The 19800-nt window shown below is 43.4% G+C and overlaps 1 protein-coding gene across 1 annotated transcript in view; it reads right to left on the minus strand.

The window, feature by feature from the left end:
• MERTK (MER proto-oncogene, tyrosine kinase) overlaps positions 1-19800 on the minus strand; it is a 337008-nt gene that overhangs the window by 66370 nt on the left and 250838 nt on the right. Inside the window, exons 11-14 of the mRNA XM_073545163.1 lie at positions 15080-15165; positions 13839-13934; positions 8209-8289; positions 7834-7926 (exon numbers count right to left, since the gene is read on the minus strand). Coding sequence (XP_073401264.1) covers positions 7834-7926; positions 8209-8289; positions 13839-13934; positions 15080-15165 — 356 coding nt within the window. The remainder of the gene's footprint in view (positions 1-7833; positions 7927-8208; positions 8290-13838; positions 13935-15079; positions 15166-19800) is intronic.

Genomic DNA, 19800 nt, shown 5'->3' on the forward strand with positions numbered 1-19800 from the left:
TGGGCCTTCTGAGAATGAGACAACTTATCCACTACTTGATCCCAAATCTGCTGCATTCTCTCTACCACAGAATCCACACCTGGGCAGGTCGAAGCCTCCACTTGCCCTGAAGAAAAACAAGGATGAAACCCAAAGTTGCAGAAAAAAGGAGACATCGAAGCGGCAGAACTAGCCCTATTATTTAGAGCAAATTCGGCCAAGGGCAAAAATGAGACCCAGTCATCTTGATCTGCAGATATAAAACATCTCAAATAGGTTTCCAAAGTCTGGTTTGTTCTCTCCGTTTGCCCATTGGTCTGAGGATGAAATGCAGAGGAGAAGGACAACTGAATTTCCAGTTTAGAACAAAAAGCTCTCAAAACTCTGGAAACAAACTGAACTCCTCTGTCCGACACAATGTTCTCAGGAATACCGTGCAAACGAACCACCTGTTGTAAAAACAAGGGCACCAACTCAGAAGAAGATGGCAATTTTGGGAGCGGTACGAGATGGACCATCTTAGAAAATCAATCACAGATCACCCAGATAACCATCATTCTCTTAGAAACAGGGAGATCAGAAATAAAATTCATTGAAATATGGGTCCATGGCCTCCTGGGCACCGGCAGGGGCCTTAACAAACCACTAGAACAAGAACAGTGTTTGGACCGAGAACAACTCCCACAGGACTGCACAAAATTCCTGATATCACGAGATAAAGCAGGCCACCAAAAAGACCGACTCACCAAGTCTCTGGTACCAAAAATACTAGGATGACCAGCTAACGCAGAACAGTGAACTTCAGACATTACTCTTCTCCTCCACTGGTCAGGTGTCATGATCCAGGGTGGATCTGACAGAGTAAATGGATAAAGTGAACTTTTGTTTCCTTTGGCTGTGTGCCAAAGTGAGTTGATTGCCCCCGGTGGCCATTGGAATTATTGCGCTGTGGTGTCGTTTGTTCTATGTTGCCCCGGTGGTGGTGAGCGGTATCGCACTTTAGCTTCTTTAGTTGAAGTGCACATGATTTATGCAGGTGTTATGCTCTATAAAAGGGTGTCAGGTGTGTTTGATCACTGTTGGTGATAGTTATTCACAAGTTAGTCATTCACAAGTAAGCCTGGATGAAAGATGGAGCTGAACAAGAGTCCTGGGCAGCCCTGCCAGAGGGGACGAGTGGCAGCTATGGAGTCTGCAAGGAGTGCTGGCATGGATTGGTGGAGTCCAACGATGGGGTCTGCAAGAAGGGCTGGCATGGCATGGTGGAGTCGCAGTTTATGGTGTCAGCAGGAAGTGCTTGCATGGCTTGGTGGAGTGGCGACTATGTTGAGAGTTGAACTCAGCATGCTGGACTTGGTTGCTGAAAGCTGGACTCAAGCATGCTGGACTTTTTGGCAGAAAAGTTGGACTCAAGCATGCTGGACTTTTTGGCAGAAACTGGACTCATCTTTGGGACTCTGTTTACTGGGCAGCTGCAACTGCTGGTGGACTCTGCTCCAAGGCTGCACTATGGTGATGGATCCGGTTATGGTGATGGATCCTGTTGGAGAAGATGCACGCAGGTGGTGGGGCTCTGTTGCGGGGAGCACAAGCAACAGAGCAAAAAGCTAAGTGGTGTCCCCCTGTATTGTCATTTTCCCTTATGTGTGTTTAGTGCAGTGGTGGGATTAGTTTCCGCACCGACCAATTCCCTAGTGAGGGTTTAGGTGCAGGGCAAGTCAGGGTTTTAAGGTTCCTGTGCGTCGCCCGGTGCGGAACCGGCATAGGGAAGGTTAGGAGTGCAGGGACTCGCCTTACTGGAGGCGGGGTTTCCAGACTTATGTATATATACATGTGTAATATCTAAATTCGTCAGTTGGAGGTGGTGTATCCAGCTGCAAGTCTTATTATTTAAATTCACCCCACTGGAGGCGTCGTATCCAGGGTCACGTGTGTCATATGGGATCGCCTTGCGGTACTCGCTGCGTCCAGACACATGTGACCGTGACATTAGGGACATACAATTTCCCCATAGGGCATCGTTCAGGTTTGTCCTCCTGAAATTCCTCCAGGGCAAGTCTCAAATCGGGTGAAATGGCGGAAAGAACCACACCCTCATTTAGAATGGTAGTAGGTTCTGTCATATTCAGGCTATGTGCACACGTAATTTTAGGTGCTGCAGATTTTTCCATGCGGATTTGGAAAAATCCGCAGGTAAATCCACAGGTCAAAAGACCTGCGGTTTACCTGCGGATTAGCCGGTGGTTTCACACCTCTACAATGGAGAAGGTGTGAAACCGCTGCGGATTTCGCACAAAGAATTGACATGCTGCGGATTTGAATCCGCAGCAAATCCGCGTGGAAAAATCCGCAGCATGTGCACAGTGTTTTTCAGTTTACCATTGAAAACAATGGTACTGTACAATGCAGCTAAATCTGCTGCGGACCCGCAGAGCCTGAAACGCTGTGGATCCGCAGCAGAATCCGCAACATGTGTACATAGCCTCAGAGAGTCAGCAAAGAAACTCCTAGAGAGGGCGTCCGCCTTAACATTCTTAGTGCCGGAAGCTTGGCTGATTCGAGCTAGATTAGGTTCTTGTGATCAGAAAGGACCACAACTTGATGTCTAGCTCCCTCCAACCAATGTCTCCACTCTTCAAAAGCCCACTTCATGGCCAACAATTCCCAATTCCCCACATCATAGTTACGTTCAGATGGGGAAAATTTTTGAGAAAAGAAGGCACAAGGATTCATTTTAGAGGTTACCAGATCTCTTTGAGACAAAACAGCTCCTGCACCAATCTCAGAAGCATCTCTCTCCACCTGAAATGGGAGTGAAACATCAGGTTGCCGTAAGACCGGAGCAGCAGTGAATCTCCGCTTAAGCTCCTGGAACGCCGAGACTGCCTCTGGAGACCAATTCACCACATCAGCACCCTTTTTGGTCAAAAAGGGTGCACGGTGGCTCGGTGGATAGCACTGCAGCCTTGCAGCGCTGGAGTCCTGGGTTCGAATCCCACCAAGGACAACATCTGCAAGGAGTTTGTATGTTCTCCTCGTGTTTGCGTGGGTTTCCTCCGGGTACTCCGGTTTCCTCCCACATTCCAAAGACATACTGATAGGGAATTTAGATTGTGAGCCCCATCGGGGACAGTGATGATAATGTGTGCAAACTGTAAATCGCTGCGGAATATGTTAGCGCTATATAAAAATAAAGATTATAAAATAAAGATTAATCCGTCAGTGGTTTTACAATACCAGAAAAATTACTTATGAATTTACGGTAGAAATTAGCAAAACCCAAAAGTTTCTGGAGGGCCTCCAAGGAAGTGGGCTGAACCCAATCATAAATGGCCTGGACCTTGGCCATTCCATTTCAATAGCAGACGGAGACAAAATGAATCCCAAAAATGAAATTTTTTGTACGCCAAAGAGACATTTCGATCCCTTAACATACAGAGCGTTTTCTCTCAAAATCCGGAATACAGTCCGAACATGTTCCACATGAGAATCCCAATCACTGGAAAAAATCAAAATATCGTCCAAATAAATGATCAAAAGCTTATCCACAAAGTCCCTGAAAATATCGTTCATGAAAGATTGGAAGACGGAAGGGGCATTCATTGGTGAGCCCAAAAGGCATCACTAGGTACTCAAAATGTCCCTCAGGAGTATTAAACGCTGTCTTCCATTCATCACCGTGCTTGATGCGAATAAGATTATACACCCCCCCTAAGGTCAAGCTTGGTAAACCAACTAGCACCTTTAACTCTGGAACATAAATCAGAAATCAGGGGTAACGGATACTGATATTTCACAGTGATTTTATTAAGAGAACGATAATCAATACATGGCCTTAATGAACGATCTTTCTTGGCCACAAAAAAAAAAAAACAGCACCTAAAGGTGAAGAGGATGGTCTGATATGACCCTTCTCCAATGACTCTTTGATATAAGATCGCATAGCATCATGTTCAGGTACAGATAAGTTGAAAAGCCGACCCTTGGGAAATTTATAACTGGGCACTAAGTCAATCGCGCAATCATAACTCCTATGAGGAGGCAAAGACGCGGACTTACTCTCGCTAAATACATCAGAAAAATCAGCCAAATTGTCAGGAACATCATGAGACTGGGGAGAGGTGGAGAAAACAGGAGTGTCACTAAGAACACATTGACAACCCCAACTCACCACAGACACAGATTTCCAATCCGAAACAGGATTATGGGTCTGCAACCAAGGAAAACCCAGTACCCATGTCATGTAAATTATGCAACACCAAAAATTTACAATTGTCTTGGTAGACCAAGGCGACCTGCATTATCACCTGGGTCCAAAATTGGGGTTTATTCTCTGCCAAGTGGGTAGCATCAATACCCCTCAAAGGAATTGGGGTCCGCAGGGGTATCATGGGAAACCCACAACGTTTGGCAAAGTCAAAATCCATCAGATTCAGAGCTGCTCCTGAATCAACAAAAGCTTTAGCAGAAAATGAAGACAAGGAGCAGATCAAGGAAACCGCCAAAAGGAATTTAGGCTGTACACTGCCCATAGCAAATGAGTGGGCAAAACATTTTTCTCGCTTAGGGCAAACAGAAATAGCATGAGAGGTGTCCCTGTGGTAGGGGGCCGGATTGGAGGGTGGTCCACTGCTTACCACGACCGGACGATGCAAAGACGAGACGGAGGCAGAATTTAGTTGTAACAGATCCTGGTTTATTGGCCGTCCTCCTGACGACCTTAACCATGCACCGCAGTTCCTTTACAGCTCTCCGTTTCCAGGCCTGGGTACCTTTCACCTTTCCTTTAGGCGTGATGACGTCCCTCACGGATCTTTCGCTGGGGCTGTCCTAGACCAATCTACCACCAGTGCTTCACCTGCCCGAGGTCGTCGTCCAATCGGTATCCCCGGGGCCTCGTCTGTCCTGCGGTATGTCGTGTCAGGGCCACCCCCCTGACTGTCTTCTCCTGTCAGTCCCTTGGTCGAGCTCTTCACCGTTCTCCATCTTCTGTCCTGAGTCTTCCTCTGCTGAGCTCCTCCCGGGACTAGCCTAGCCTCTGGAACCCCAACCAGTCCTATTTATCCCCTCTCTCACTGGGAATTTCCCTCCTGGGTTCCTATCTCCCCACCCCCCATGACTGAGCAGTTTCTATAGCTGTAAGCTGATGTTAAGTCCTGAACTACACTCCCCCCTGCCATCTTGTGGTCAAATTTCGGTACTGCACTCCCTTTTCTGTCTTTCCCTGCTGTTACCTTTCTGTCATTACCAATCTCCGTCTGTAGTGTACACATCATCCCCTCCTACTTCCAGTCAAGTCTATCCGTCAAGTCACCTTCCCCACATCCCCACAAAAGAAGCATAACTTATTGCGCCTTCTAAACGCTTGACTTTGCACCCTAGACAAAACCCTATCACACTGCATGGGCTCAGAAGTTTGTTCAAAAGGCAGCACCGCCTTTCGCATAGTTTTACGTTCACGTTAACGTCGATCAATTTGAATGGCTAGTGACAGAGTCGTTAAGACCAGAGGGGACCAGAAATCACACCATAACATCTTTTACGGTTTCTGCCAAACCTTTCCGAAACAGAGCTGCTAGGGTGTCATCATTCCATTTAGTAAGGACCGTCCACTTTCGGAATTTTTGACAATATAACTCTGCCGCATCCAGACCTTGGTTCAATGCCAACAAGGTTTTCTCAGCTTGATCAATAACATTAGGTTCATCATACAACAACCCCAAAGCTTGGAAAAACGCATCCACATCAGCCAAAATAGGATTCCCAGGTGTCAGAGAAAAAGCCCAGTCCTGGGGATCGCAGCGCAACAGGGAGATGACAATTTTAAACTGCTGCACAGAGTTCCCCGAGGAGTTAGGTTTCAAGGCAAAAAACAATTAACAATTATTCTTAAAGTTCAAAAATTTAGATCGATCCCCAGAAAATACATCATGAATTGGAATTTTTGGTTCTACAGCAGACGATTGAGCGAGATAGGCAGAAATTCCCCGAACTTCAGCAGCGAGCTGCTCCACACGATCGGACAATTGCTTAATCTCTATTAAAGAAAAAATCCTCCTACGGTCTCCAGAGAAAAAGAGAAAAAAAAAATATAAAAAATTATGACACTTTTTTTTTCCCCTTCTTTAGAGTACCCTAGAGTCTACAGTTTTGGGGCTGGTGATTCTGTTATGATTCGGTCACCGAGGAGGATTACAAGAAATTAGCTAAGCAACCAGGAAACCAGAAAAGTTGGCAACTTAGCGGATTGCAGACCCCTAAACCTAACACAACTAGCATTATCTGTGGGACGTGCCTACGATGCCCTAGACGCCTCGGCACAGCCAAAGAGTTAACTTAGCCTAATGCAAGAAAGGGGAAAGCTAAACTGCCCCGGAGTAGAACCCCAAAGAAATAGATAGCCCCCAAACATATATTGATGGTGAGACAAGATGAGGCACAAACGCAGGCAGAAAATAGAGTGAGCAAATGATGGGGCCCGACTGTCTAGATAGGACAGGACAGAAAAGATACTGTCTGCAATCATCCAAAAACCCTAAAAAATCCAACACGTCTGATATACAAAAACACTGAGGCCACACGACCTCTCCCCCGCTAGATCAGCATTCTGGTGTGAACTGGAAGCAAAGCAAAAGATATTAATATAACAAGGGATTAGCAATACTGAACAGAATGACATAAGGTGTGACATATGAGCGGGTTCCAGCACAAATCCCAGCAGGGAATAAGGCTGAACCCACACAGCAAAGCAGAAAGCAGAGAACGGCAAAAACTACATCAAATGTAAAAGATTCCAGCAAACAAATAACTTATCTGAATGATGCAAGACCAAGGAGGGGAAAATGCAGACTTCACAATGCACAGGAAGACAAAAAAATCACCAGCAGCAACTGAAGGAAGCTTGCTCACTTAAATCCTCCCAGTCATTAACCCCTGACTTCCAATCATCGTCTTCAGGTGATAGACTTTTGTCAAAACGACCAGCTCCACTATCCGCGGCAGCCACCAGAGGGAGCCCCGACTCAGAAGTCAGATCAAGAGAGTTCACAACAACCGTAGGTGAAAAGCAAAATCTAAAAGTTATGGCTGCTAAAAGGCAAGAATTGTTGGTCATTATGACATTTTCAGGCCAGCTCATAAAAAGGATTGCTTCATCTTTGTTAATGGGTAGTTATGAGCGAGCGTGCTAAGGTGTTATCCGAGCGCGCTCGTGTGCAGATAGAGTATCCCTGCATGCAGCCACGGGGACTCAAACATATTATTCGAGCACACCAAAGACACTTTGTTAGCACACGAGTGTGCTCGGATAACACCATGCTCGGATAGCATGCTCTCGCATCACTATTAATGGGTAAAATTTCCAAGAACTTGTTAAAACAAGCACGTTTGCAATATACCTCTTATTAAAACTCATGTCAAGAAAGTTAGGATTTTTATTTCTCTAGCTTACTGCTCATTGCCTGGGTTACCAGCCATCGCAGCCAGATGGCAAGCAGCGGTGGTCTGTCACCTAGGCAACGAGTACAGCAGTGTTCATATACTGCTTGCTGTAGAGTGTACAAGCTGAATCCAGCCAGTGTCGGTGCCCCTGTGCAGTGCACAGCGCCTGTGCTCGGAGCATGGGATAGCACACGGTTCGGCAAAGAGGCACAACAATGGGCAGCAGGGAGGCTCAGTGCATAGCACTAGCTTATCTAGTACTTTACTGCCAGATAACCAGCAATTCAGCTCAGGGAGCCACCAAGTGTGATGTACAAAACAGGACAACCCATGTCCTAGTAGTGCTACTAATATCAAAGCATGTGTGTAGCTGAAATTATATTCCTTTATAAAGGATTTATATACAAACCTTACCAAGCAATTTAATCACATTTGGATGGTGGAAGTCTTTCATGCAGGCCGCTTCACTTAGAAATTCTTCTATTTCCCTTTGTGAAAAGTTGTCCACTGTGGATACAACAACCAATGACGCCGACATGTGAGTACAATGTTACCCAGAAACGAAAATAAGTGTAAGGCAAGCTCCATCTTATGTAGTGAAAACAGTTTGATAATGATAATATTCATTGATTTTGATTTTCAGATTTTTTTAGTTTTGCATTTTCATTATGTTTGAAAAATAACATGTACATTTTGTTAATATTCTCTATGTGTTAATAAAATAAAGCAATGTAATGTACAAAACTGGATACCGGCATTCTTAGCAACAAGAGGATGAAGTTCCCTTACACTTCATGGTTTTCACAGCCACTTTGTGAGTTGTCCCATCAGGATATCGCAGTTCCCCTTCCATCACAGATCCAAATTCACCTAAAGAAAGACAACAACAGATATACACTCACTGGCCACTTTATTAGGTACACCTGTCCAACTGTGTGTTAAGACTTAATTTCTAATCAGCCAATCACATGGCGGCAACTCAGTGCATTTAGGCATGTAGACATGGTCAAGACAATCTCCTGCAGTTCAAACCGAGCATCAGTATGGGGAAGAAAGGTGATTTGAGTGCCTTTGAACGTGGCATGATTGTTGGTGCCAGAAGGGCTGGTCTGAGAATTTCAGAAACTGCTGATCTACTGGGATTTTCACGCACAACCATCTCTAGGGTTTACAGAGAATGGTCCGAAAAAGAAAAAAAATCCAGTGAGCGGCAGTTCTGTGGCCGGAAATGCCATGTTGATGCCAGAGGTCAGAGGAGAATGGGCAGACTGGTTCGAGCTGATAGAAAGGCAACAGTGACTCAAATTGCCACCCGTTACAACCAAGGTAGGCAGAAGAGCATCTCTGAACGCACAGTGCGTCGAACTTTGAGGCAGATGGGCTACAGCAGCAGAAGACCACACTGGGTACCACTCCTCTCAGCTAAGAACAGGAAACTGAGGCTACAATTTGCACAAGCTCATCGAAATTGGACAGTAGAAGATTGGAAAAACGTTGCCTGGTCTGATGAGTCTCGATTTCTGCTGCGACATTCGGATGGTAGGGTCAGAATTTGGCGTAAACAACATGAAAGCATTGATCCATCCTGCCTTGTATCAACGGTTCAGGCTGGTGGTGGTGGTGTCATGGTGTGGGGAATTTTTTCTGGGCACTCTTTGGGCCCCTTGGTACCAATTGAGCATCGTTGCAACGCCACAGCCTACCTGAGTATTGTTGCTGACCATGTCCATCCCTTTATGACCACAATGTACCCAACATCTGATGGCTACTTTCAGCAGGATAATGCGCCATGTCATAAAGCTCGAATCATCTCAGATTGGTTTCTTGAACATGACAATGAGTTTACTGTACTCAAATGGCCTCCTCAGTCACCAGATCTCAATCCAATAGAGCATCTTTGGGATGTGGTGGAACGGGAGATTCGCATCAGGGATGTGCAGCCGACAAATCTGCGCCAACTGTGTGATGCCATCATGTCAATATGGTCCAAAATCTCTGAGGAATGCTTCCAGCACCTTGTTGAATCTCTGCCACGAAGAATTGAGGCAGTTCTGAAGGCAAAAGGGGGTCCAACCCCTTACTAGCATGGTGTACCTAATAAAGTGGCCAGTGAGTGTAATATAACTGGTCATATATGTTCTATCATGGAACCTGTGTATAAGCAGCAGATTGCACCGCAAGGAGCTGCAGAAGCATCACATCGAAATCTACCACTGGTCATGATACAGGTCAACCTAACAAATCATTGAAAAAAAAATTTTTTTTTTCTCTGATTACACAGAAAAATTGTATTTTAGAAAAACAATCATCTTGGCTATCTCATACATACATTTGACTTGCAACTATTTAGCATATGATTAGTTCTGCAGATTCTTGTCAGGTCACTACATTGTTAGGGGTACTTCACACTGAGCGAGATCGCTAGCGAGATCTCTGATGAGTCAGCGATTTTGTGACGCAACAACGATCTCGCCAGCGGTCTCGCTGTGTGTGACACGCATCAGCGACCGCCCCCCCCCCGCCGGGTATCGCTGATCGTGCAGGAATGTCCTGGGCCATTGTTTGATCGTTGGTTTCCCGCAGGCCAGCACGCATCACTGCGTGTGGCAGCGGGAGACCAGCGATCAGCGAGCTCCCAGTGCTGTAAGCAGAAGCTTGGAGCTGGTATCCAAGGTAAACAGCAGGTAACTAAGCGCCGCGCGCTTAGTTACCCACTGTGTACACTGGATACCAGCGTGCTCGTGCTGGAAGCTGGTATCCAAGGAAAACTGCGGGTAACTAGTTACCCGCAGTTTACCCTGGATACCAGCTCCTAGCGCGAGCACGCTGGTATCCAAGGCACACAGCGGGTAACTAAGCACACGGCGCTTAGTTACCTGCTGTTTACCTTGGATACCAGCGTCCTCGCTTTTCCTGATCGCTGGTGAGATCTGCCTGTTTGACAGCTCACCAGTGATCATGTAGCGACGCACCAGCGATCCTGACCAGGTCATATCGTTGTCGGGATCGCTGGTGCGTTGTTTAGTGTAACGGGACCCTTACTGTTTTTCTCCTGATGGTGGAAAAGTGTTTTTCATCCTGTATACTACAAACTGTTCTCACATTCCCTAATTGCTCAGTGTGTTATTAGGTTGATTCCCAAGTGAAAGGTCACTGGTTTGAATTGAGGAGCAGGCATGACAATTTGTCAAGAAAAGAGAAATAGCATCATCCAGCTCATTGATAGCGGTCTCACAGCCAAGAAAATAGCCAAACTGCATCATGTAAGTGCCATGACAGTTGGAAGAATATGAAATGAAGTCCATCCATCCATTCAAAAGCCAAGCTGTACATCCAGGCAAAATATCAAAGTCAACATGTCAGCTCAGCACAAGGTCTACCAGTTGTGGAGCGATAAACATGAAACATGACAGTGGAGGTGGCTTGTACGCTTCATAATGGTGAGATCATCACGTCCATGCAAGCACTGTGCGATGCACATTACATAAGTCTGGCATGGTGGCCCGAAAAAAGGTGAAGAAGCCTCGACTTAAGTATCGTCATAAGAATCATTGGCTCACATTTGCAATAAAAAGTGGACAGTAGAAGACTGGAAATGGGTGATTTGGAAAGTCAATATACTAGGGTCTGATGGGTACGAATGGGTCTGGAAGAAACAAGGGAAAAAGGGGCTATCGGATAAGCCTGATGATATGGGGTTGTTTCACATCCAAAGGTGTTGAATCCTGAAAAGGATCAATGGTGGTCTCATTGCTGAGCTACATGTGAGTATCCTATAAGACGAGTTACTTTGGGCAACGACCCGAAGCATATGTCAAGATTGGTGAAGAAATGGCTCAATGATAATGAAGTAGAGATATTGTATTGGCCCCCACAGTCACCAGACCTCAACCCAATCGAACACTTGTGAGTAGAGTTGAAGAAAACTGCATACATCTCCAAGTGAGTAGACCTGCATGCACTTACTTTGGGAACATGAGACCCAAGATCAGATTTCAGTTGAGACATACTTGAATCTGATCGAGAGCATACCCAGAAGGATTCAGGCTGTGTTGAATGCCAAAGGTGGATTAAGAAAGTTCTAACAAAGTAAGACAAATTTTAATTTAGATTTTTAGGAGCAAAACAGTAACAATGCAGTTTTATGACAAGAATTTGCATAACTAATCATATGCTAAATAGTTGCAAGACAAATTTATGTAGGAGATAGCAGTAGTGGATGGTGAAATATGGAGCCTGAAAGTCAAAAGTTCAAAACATTGTTTTGCTTTGTGTATATTTTAGCAGAGAAATCTGCTTCTTTCTCCTCAAGGACTAATCATTATCAAAATGTTAAATTCCTCGGGAAAATCTCTATTCAGTGAAGACAGATTGTTACATTACTGAGATAGGAGATGGCAGCTGTTCTGATAACATTCTATATAGACTGGAGGAGGGAGGTAATCTGTCTCTAGCACTTCTTCCCCCTCTCAACCTCCACTCTACATACAGTTGTGGCCAAAAGTATTGACACCCATGCAATTCTGTCAGATAATACTCAGTTTCTTCCTGAAAATGATTGCAAACACAAATTCTTTGATATTATCATATTCATTTAATTTGTCTTAAATATAAAAACACAAAAGAGAATGAAGCAAAAAGCAAAACATTGATCATTTCACACAAAACTCCATAAATGGGCCAGACAAAAGTATTGGCACCCTCAGCCTAATACTTGGTTGCACAACCTTTAGCCAAAATAACTGCGACCAACCGCTTCCGGTAACCATCAATGAGCTTCTTACAATGCTCTGCTGGAATTTTAGACCATTCTTCTTTGGAAAACTGCTCCAGGTCCCTGATATTTGAAGGGTGCCTTCTCCAAACTGCCATTTTTAGATCTCTCCACAGGTGTTCTATGGGATTTAGGTCTGGACTCATTGCTGGCCACCATAGAAGTCTCCAGTGCTTTCTCTCAAACCATTTTCTAGTGCTTTTTGAAGTGTGTTTTGGGTCATTGTCCTGCTGGAAGACCCATGACCTCTGAGGGAGACCCAGCTTTCTCACACTGGGCCGTACATTATGCTGCAAAATTTGTTGGTAGTCTTCAGACTTCATAATGCCATGCACATGGTCAAGCAGTCCAGTGCCAGAGGCAGCAAATCAACCCCAAAACATCAGGGAACCTCTGCCATGTTTGACTGTAGGGACCGTGTTTTTTTGTTTGAATGTCTCTTTTTTTCTCCTGTAAACTCTATGTTGATGCCTTTGCCCAAAAAGCTCTACTTTTGTCTCATCTGACCAGAGAACATTCTTCCAAAACGTTTTAGGCTTTTTCAGGGAAGTTTTGGCAAACTCCAGCCTGGCTTTCTTATGTCTTGGGGTAAGAAGTGGGGTCTTCCTGGGTCTCCTACCATACAGTCCCTTTTCATTCAGATGCCGACGGATAGTACGGGTTGACACTGTTGTACCCTCGGACTGCAGGGCAGCTTGAACTTGTTTGGATGTTAGTCGAGGTTCTTTATCCAACAGCCGCACAATCTTGCGTTGAAATCTCTTGTCAATTTTTCTTTTTCGTCCACATCTAGGGAGGTTAGCCACAGTGCCATGGGCTTTAATCTTCTTGATGACACTGCACAGTAGACACAGGAACATTCAGGTCTTTGGAGATGGACTTGTAGCCTTGAGATTGCTCATGCTTCCTCACAATTTGGTTTCTCAAGTCCTCAGACAGTTCTTTGGTCTTCTTTCTTTTCTCCTTGCTCAATGTGGTACACACAAGGACACAGGACAGAGGTTGAGTCAACTTTAATCCATGTCAACTGGCTGCAAGCGTGATTTAGTTATTGCCAACACCTGTTAGGTGCCACAGGTAAGTTACAGGTGCTGTTAATTACACAAATTAGAGAAGCATCACATGATTTTTCGAACAGTGCCAATACTTTTGTCCACCCTTTTTTATGTTAGGTGTGGAATTAAATCCAATTTGGCTTTAGGACAATTCTTTTTGTGTTTTTTCATTTAAGACAAATTAAATGAAGATAATAATAACAAAGAATTTGTGTTTGCAATCATTTTCAGGAAGAAACTGAGTATTATCTGACAGAATTGCAGGAGTGTCAATACTTTTGGCCACAACTGTAGAATCTTATCATCACCAACTGACTTCTCCTATCACAGTAAAAGGAAAGTCTATTTTCACTGAATACAGATTTTACCTGTGAATTGAGACTTTTGAAAATGAAAGACCAGTCCGAGCGAAGAAAAAAAAGCAGATTTCTCTCATAAGATTTATCACACAGTTGCTTATTTTCATGTGTACTATTGATATATGAAAAAAAGGTAAAATGATGGTTACACTTTAAGATACAGGAAATTCGCTTTATGTAAGAAACTGCAATACTCACTGGAACCTCTAGAAGACCAGTTACAATACTTACCCTCTCCCAGCACTTTCCCAAGGGACAGCAGGTTCCTTTCAACCATCACATCTTCCAACTTCTGCTGCAGATCTTCACTGATACCCAAAGTACTCACTAATAACAGAAAAAGCATTTTGAATAACATTTTTTTTTTAGTTTATATGTTAAACAATTTAAAGAATACCTGTCACTTGCCATAAACAAGTAATTTTTTACTTGTTGTAAAAGCCACTGTTTTCTGAATATGGCATTGATTTTCTTTTGTTCCTGTACCTCTCCATTCCTGAGAAATGGCCACCACTAACGTGTGTAAATCTAGTCTTTTTTAGTCAAGTGGGCATTCTCATTAATGCGTCTTACTGGGGATCTCTCCCACTTGCCTATAAAGAGTAGACTTATTTAGAGGGAATATAATATACAAAAAACTGAGTGTAAACCCAAAAAATAAATTTTTGATAAAAAAATCAATATTTTATTCAAAAATATTGATTTTTTTTATCAAAAATTTATTTTTTGGGTTTACACTCAGTTTTTTTTGTATATTATGTCTGAGTGAGTGTACCAATTGGGATATTCCCCTGGTCCCTGTATGATTTAATTGAGGATCATTTGGTATGCATTTACAATGTATTCTGTTCTAATTTGTATATATTATTTAGAGGGAAGAAGGGACTGTGTCTCAGGAATGCAGAGGTGCAGGAACAAGGAAAAAAGAATGACTGATGTGCGCAAACAGCAGCAATTACAACAAAAATTACATTTTAAGCAATTTAATGTGAACTTGAGAGCTGATACATGCTACACATTCCATAAGGCATGCTGCGGCGTTTCATAGAAAAACATACAGAAAAGGTCACTGAGGAATGAGCAGCGCTGGAGACTAGTCCGACAGGCAGGTCCCTCATGGATTTTCTGCACCTGCTGCTCTGGGGAAACAGGTTTCTCCCTGTGTGTGCATATAGAGAGAGACCTGTTACTCCACGTCATTGGGAGTGGAGAAACTGCCGGGGACCAACCTATCCGAATAGTCTCCAGTCCGGCTTTTACATTATGCTTTTCTCTGGCTGAAATCATACAGCCAGAGCCTGATCGAGCAGCATGTATATAAGTGGTCAAGTACACTTTAAATGCAAATAAAACTGTGATTAAAATGTTAGCCTACAGCAACAGGTGGCAGTCTTTCAACATTCATGAGTGACCTTCTTCAGGTAAATTCATTCAAAAAACTCTTACAGTACAATGAGGATTTGCCAACTTACATGTCACTTCGATGCCCTTCCTAGTGTAGGACTTCTTTGCCTTGTAAAGTACTCTGTCTGAATCATCCGAACCGAACATTGCAGGCCTTTGTAAATGGAAAAGCACATTGAGGAATGCAAGTCAAATAGCTAATTTTCATTTACCATCTTCCTCACACTCATATTTCATAGTACTAGAAGTCTATAATACATTGTTTAGGTCTAATTCACATTTGTAGTGGATTAATTTTTTTATTTTGCTTGGCCTGTTTTGTAGAATTACAAATCAATTCATGTACTATCACAAGGTACTACTATAAAAGTAGGTTCAGAAGGCAGTCTCCTCATGTACCGGTATATAGTTTATATTGTATTATCTTATTATTATTATGGTTTATCTTATCTATGATTCCCCAAACTTAAATTGGATATATTTAAAAGGTAATTCTGAACCAGAGCTGTTAGTGACGGATGAGAGGAGGTGTGGGCATGCAGAAAATTTATCTTTTGCATCCAGAATCACTTTTTATCAATTTTTATATTGGGGCATTACAGGCACTGAATAAGCTGGAGAGAATGTCTTTTTCACCCAAATGCCACTAAAAAGTATAGCGTTTTCCTTCAAATGGTGCTCATCCCAGTGGGGCACAGATTGCTGCTTAACCCATTTTAACTTAAAATTTGGGTTAAAATATATGCGGAATCTTGGACTACAACTATTTTTAGTTTACAAATATTAAAAGGGGTTATCCAGAACTACTTAGTTTTTTTTCTACAGGCCTAAGAACTAACAGGCATTTAGTTGCCAACTACATTCCTGTTGTTCCTGGTGTCGATCTCTGCTAGCACAGTGCGGTCAAAGATCGCTCCAGCTAACGATTCAAAAAGCTTGTGCTGACATCGTGTCGACAGGGCAGCAGCGTCTCTACCACTCTGTTCTATTGACGAGTCATGACTGCAACGTCATACTCATTGACAGCCGGGGATCTAGCTGTCAATCAGCATGACGTTGGCAGCCACGCCCCATCGACAGAGCAGTCCAGAAGAGGAATAGCTGTTCTGTCGACGTGGAGCAGATGAATTGATGGTGACTACTCTAAACTGGCGCCGAGTAGAACAGGTAAGCAGTTGTCTCTGTTAATAACTACATAACTATTAGTTTTCAGGGGCTGAATAAAAAAAAAAATAGTTCTGGACATCCATTTTAAATGCTTTAGCACAGATAGATGAAGTTTAGAACAGAAGTTTATAATTTGAGGAAATTCTTGTGGAATAAACCAGCTAATATAGCTTGCTAAATCTACCGATTTCAGCATGAAGTGTATGGGGATCTTCATACTCTCCTCTTGATAGGGAAGATACAGATCTGGCTGGTGAATATTTTTGCTATCGGGAAATAAACCTCAGCTAGAGATGTCAAGCAGTGACTTAAGCTGCAATTATACTGGCCAATAACACAGGTCTGCAACTAAAAAGCTGTTTGATTATTTTCATATAATTTCTATGTATTTTGGTGTTTTGGTAACAAAAAAGATATTGAAAAAAATCCTGAACATCAGGACTTGCCACAAACCTATAGGTTCTTCTGCAAACTCTGGTGAGAATCCTCGGCAGGCACTTTATTTTCTTTCCCCATTAAAATCAATAGGAACAGCGAGATTGGATTGTGGCAGTCAGGTGGTGAGTGACATAATGAATGGTCCTTAGGGCCCCGTCGCACATAGCGACTCACCAGCGATCTCGACAACGATATCAACTTGTCAGGATCGCTGGTGTGTCGCTACATGATCGCTGGTGAGCTGTCAAACAGGCAGCTTCACCAGCGATCAGCACCAGCTACGCCGAGCATGCGGCGTCACTGTGTACGTTAGTTACCAACCCGCTGATGCAGGGAGCTGGTAACTAAGGTACACATCTGGTTTCTAAGCAGCGCGCATCACTTAGAAACCCGATGTGTACCTTGGTTACCAGCTCCCTGCATCAGCGCGCTGGTAACTAAGGTACACATCGGGTTTCTATGTGATGCGCGCTGCTTAGAAACCCTGCGTTTACCCTAGTTACCAGCGTGCTGATCGCTGGTCTCCCACCTGTCACACGCAGCAATGCGTGCTGGCCAGCGGGAGACCAGCGATCAAAAAAATGTCCTGGCCATTCCAGGACAATCAAAGATAACCGGAAGGGGGCCGGTCGCTGGTCAGTGTCACACACAGCGATCTCGCTGGTGAGATCGCTGTTGCGTCACAAAAAATGTGACTCAGCAGCGATCTCGCTAGCGAGATCGCTATGTGTGACGGGGGCTTTACGCTTTCCAGAAACTTGCATTGGAATTTCATTCATCATCTGTTTTTCCCCAAATTAGTATTATGGCTTTGCAGAAGTGTGTTAATTCACCTGACCGTTTGTTTCATTTGTAGTAAATATACAGTGTTGAATCAACAGCTGAATATTACAGACTTTGTGAAAAAAGTATACTTCACATACTTCGGTCTAAAACTTGGAGATCAAGATAAAGTTTGGGTGCCTCATAAAGTGTGCAACCCGTGTGTTGAGGACCTCCGAAATTGGTTCAAGGGTAAGAAAAAAGCTTTCTGTTATGGGATTTCTATGGTATGGCGACAGCAAAAGAACCATAGTGACAACTATTACTTTTGTTCATGCCATGTGACAGGGTATAATTCCATATGGAAGAATTCCATTTCATAACCTTATCTTCACTCAGCAATTCGTCCCATCCTCCATGGAACAGATATACCAGTACCCAAAGCCCGGCTACCTTGGAAGAGATACCTAGCTCTGATGAAGGTGGAAACATACCTGAACCAGATGACGAATCAAGTTCTGACTTTGAAGATGATACAAGACCAGCATTTTTTTTTTCCCAGGAGGAAATGAAGGATTTAGTAAGAGAGCTGAATCTTCCCAAAGATGCCAATGAGTTACTCGGATCAAGGCTCAAAAGCAGGAATAAAGAGAGGATACCTTGACGGATCCTCAAAAAGAAGATTGGATTGCATTTAAAGAGGTCGTAGAGAAATTTTTAGGCAATAAGAAAAATCCTGACTACAAAAAGATCGCCGGACGAATGCTGAAAGCATTTCAGGCTTTAGGTTGCCTGATGAGTTTGAGAGTGCATATCCTCCATTCCCACCTTGACTACTTTCCTGAAAATTTGCGAGCTGTGAGTGAAAAGCAAGGTGAACGATTCCACCAGGACAGTAAAGAGATGGAAAGAAGATACCAGGGAAAATGGAGCATTACAATGATGGCAGACAACTATTGTATTCTTCAGAGAGAGTCCAGATGCAACTCACAAGCGTAAATGTACCAAGAGGATCCTCACTGGGAAAAAATATCGATTTTAGTGACTGTTAGTGAGCTCATTTCAGTTCAAAAATGATTTTCATGAAAAATTTGTAAAAAAAAATAAATTTTATAAGTCTATTTTCATTTATTTAGCGGTATTGTCTTATTTAACATAGTTATCTAAATTGTCAGGAAAAGTGATGTCCTTTGACCAAACAAAGGTCATTTTCGGGTTCAGCGCACCAAAAAACATAGAGATACGTGGAATAACCAAAACAGCTCTTGAAATGGCATTTTTTGCAGACCTGTGTAATTTGTCAGATTCTACTGGTAATGACCCATCGTTCCTTATAACTGAGTAATATAAATGGGTCGAGTGAGTGAACGATGGGGTCCAAAAACTCACGTTCATAGAGTATGAAATAAACTTGTTCAACTTTCAAAAATTGTGTAATGGAGATTGTTTAATCGTTCAATTACTTGACCATCAAATAAAAGGAGTGGAAATTCAAGCCTTAAATAGTGTTGAGATGTAAGAAACTAGGCTCTCCAAATTGATGAAAAAAGAAAGATATTTAATGATGAACAGCAATCCAAACTAACATACACAAACGGAGAAAGAAAAAAGTTGTCGGATCACACAGCTGAATAATCAAAAACAATTCTTCTTTATTTCACACCATCATAAAAACATGTAGATATATCCACAAATAGATAAAAACAGAGTCACATTCTTACGCGTTTCTGGCTATCAGCCCTTAGTCATAAGCCCCCGTTACAGTTACACATAGCAATATCGCTAGCAATATAGCTGTAACGTCACCGATTTTGTGACGTAGCAGCGATATTGCTAGCGATATCGCTATGTCTGATACTTAACTCCGACCGGCTCCCCCGCTGCTCATCGCTGGTCGCGCAAGAACGTCCTGAACCATTTCTCGTCGTCTGCTTCCTGCTGGGCTTCCTGTGGCGCCGACGAGCGACGCGTGGACGCGGGCGGGAGGACTTCCGGATCGCCGCGTCTGACAGGTAATTAGCGACCCCTGCTATGTCGCTGGTGAGATCTGCCTGTGTGGCAGCTCACTAGCGACCACTTAGTGATGCACCAGCGATCCATATCGTTGTCGGGATCGCAGGTGCATCGCTAAGTGTAACGGTACCTCCATAATGTTACATTCTATGACTAAGGGCTGATAGCCAGAAACGCGGAAGAATGTGACTGTTTTTATCTATTTGTGGATATATCTACATGTTTTTATGATGGTGTGAAATAAAGAAGAATTGTTTTTGATTATTCAGCTGTGTGATCCGACAACTTTTTTCTTCCTCTCATTGTGATCCGACGATCAGACGGAATTTTTTGGATCGCTGCTGGCAAATTCAAGGCTACCAGGCACATTGACACGGTCAGGCATTTCATTTTTCCCTGTATTTTTTCT

Source organism: Dendrobates tinctorius, unplaced genomic scaffold (genome assembly GCF_039654945.1).
Source record: "Dendrobates tinctorius isolate UK_male_01 unplaced genomic scaffold, ASM3965494v1 ptg000140l, whole genome shotgun sequence".
Classification (NCBI taxonomy): domain Eukaryota; kingdom Metazoa; phylum Chordata; class Amphibia; order Anura; family Dendrobatidae; genus Dendrobates; species Dendrobates tinctorius.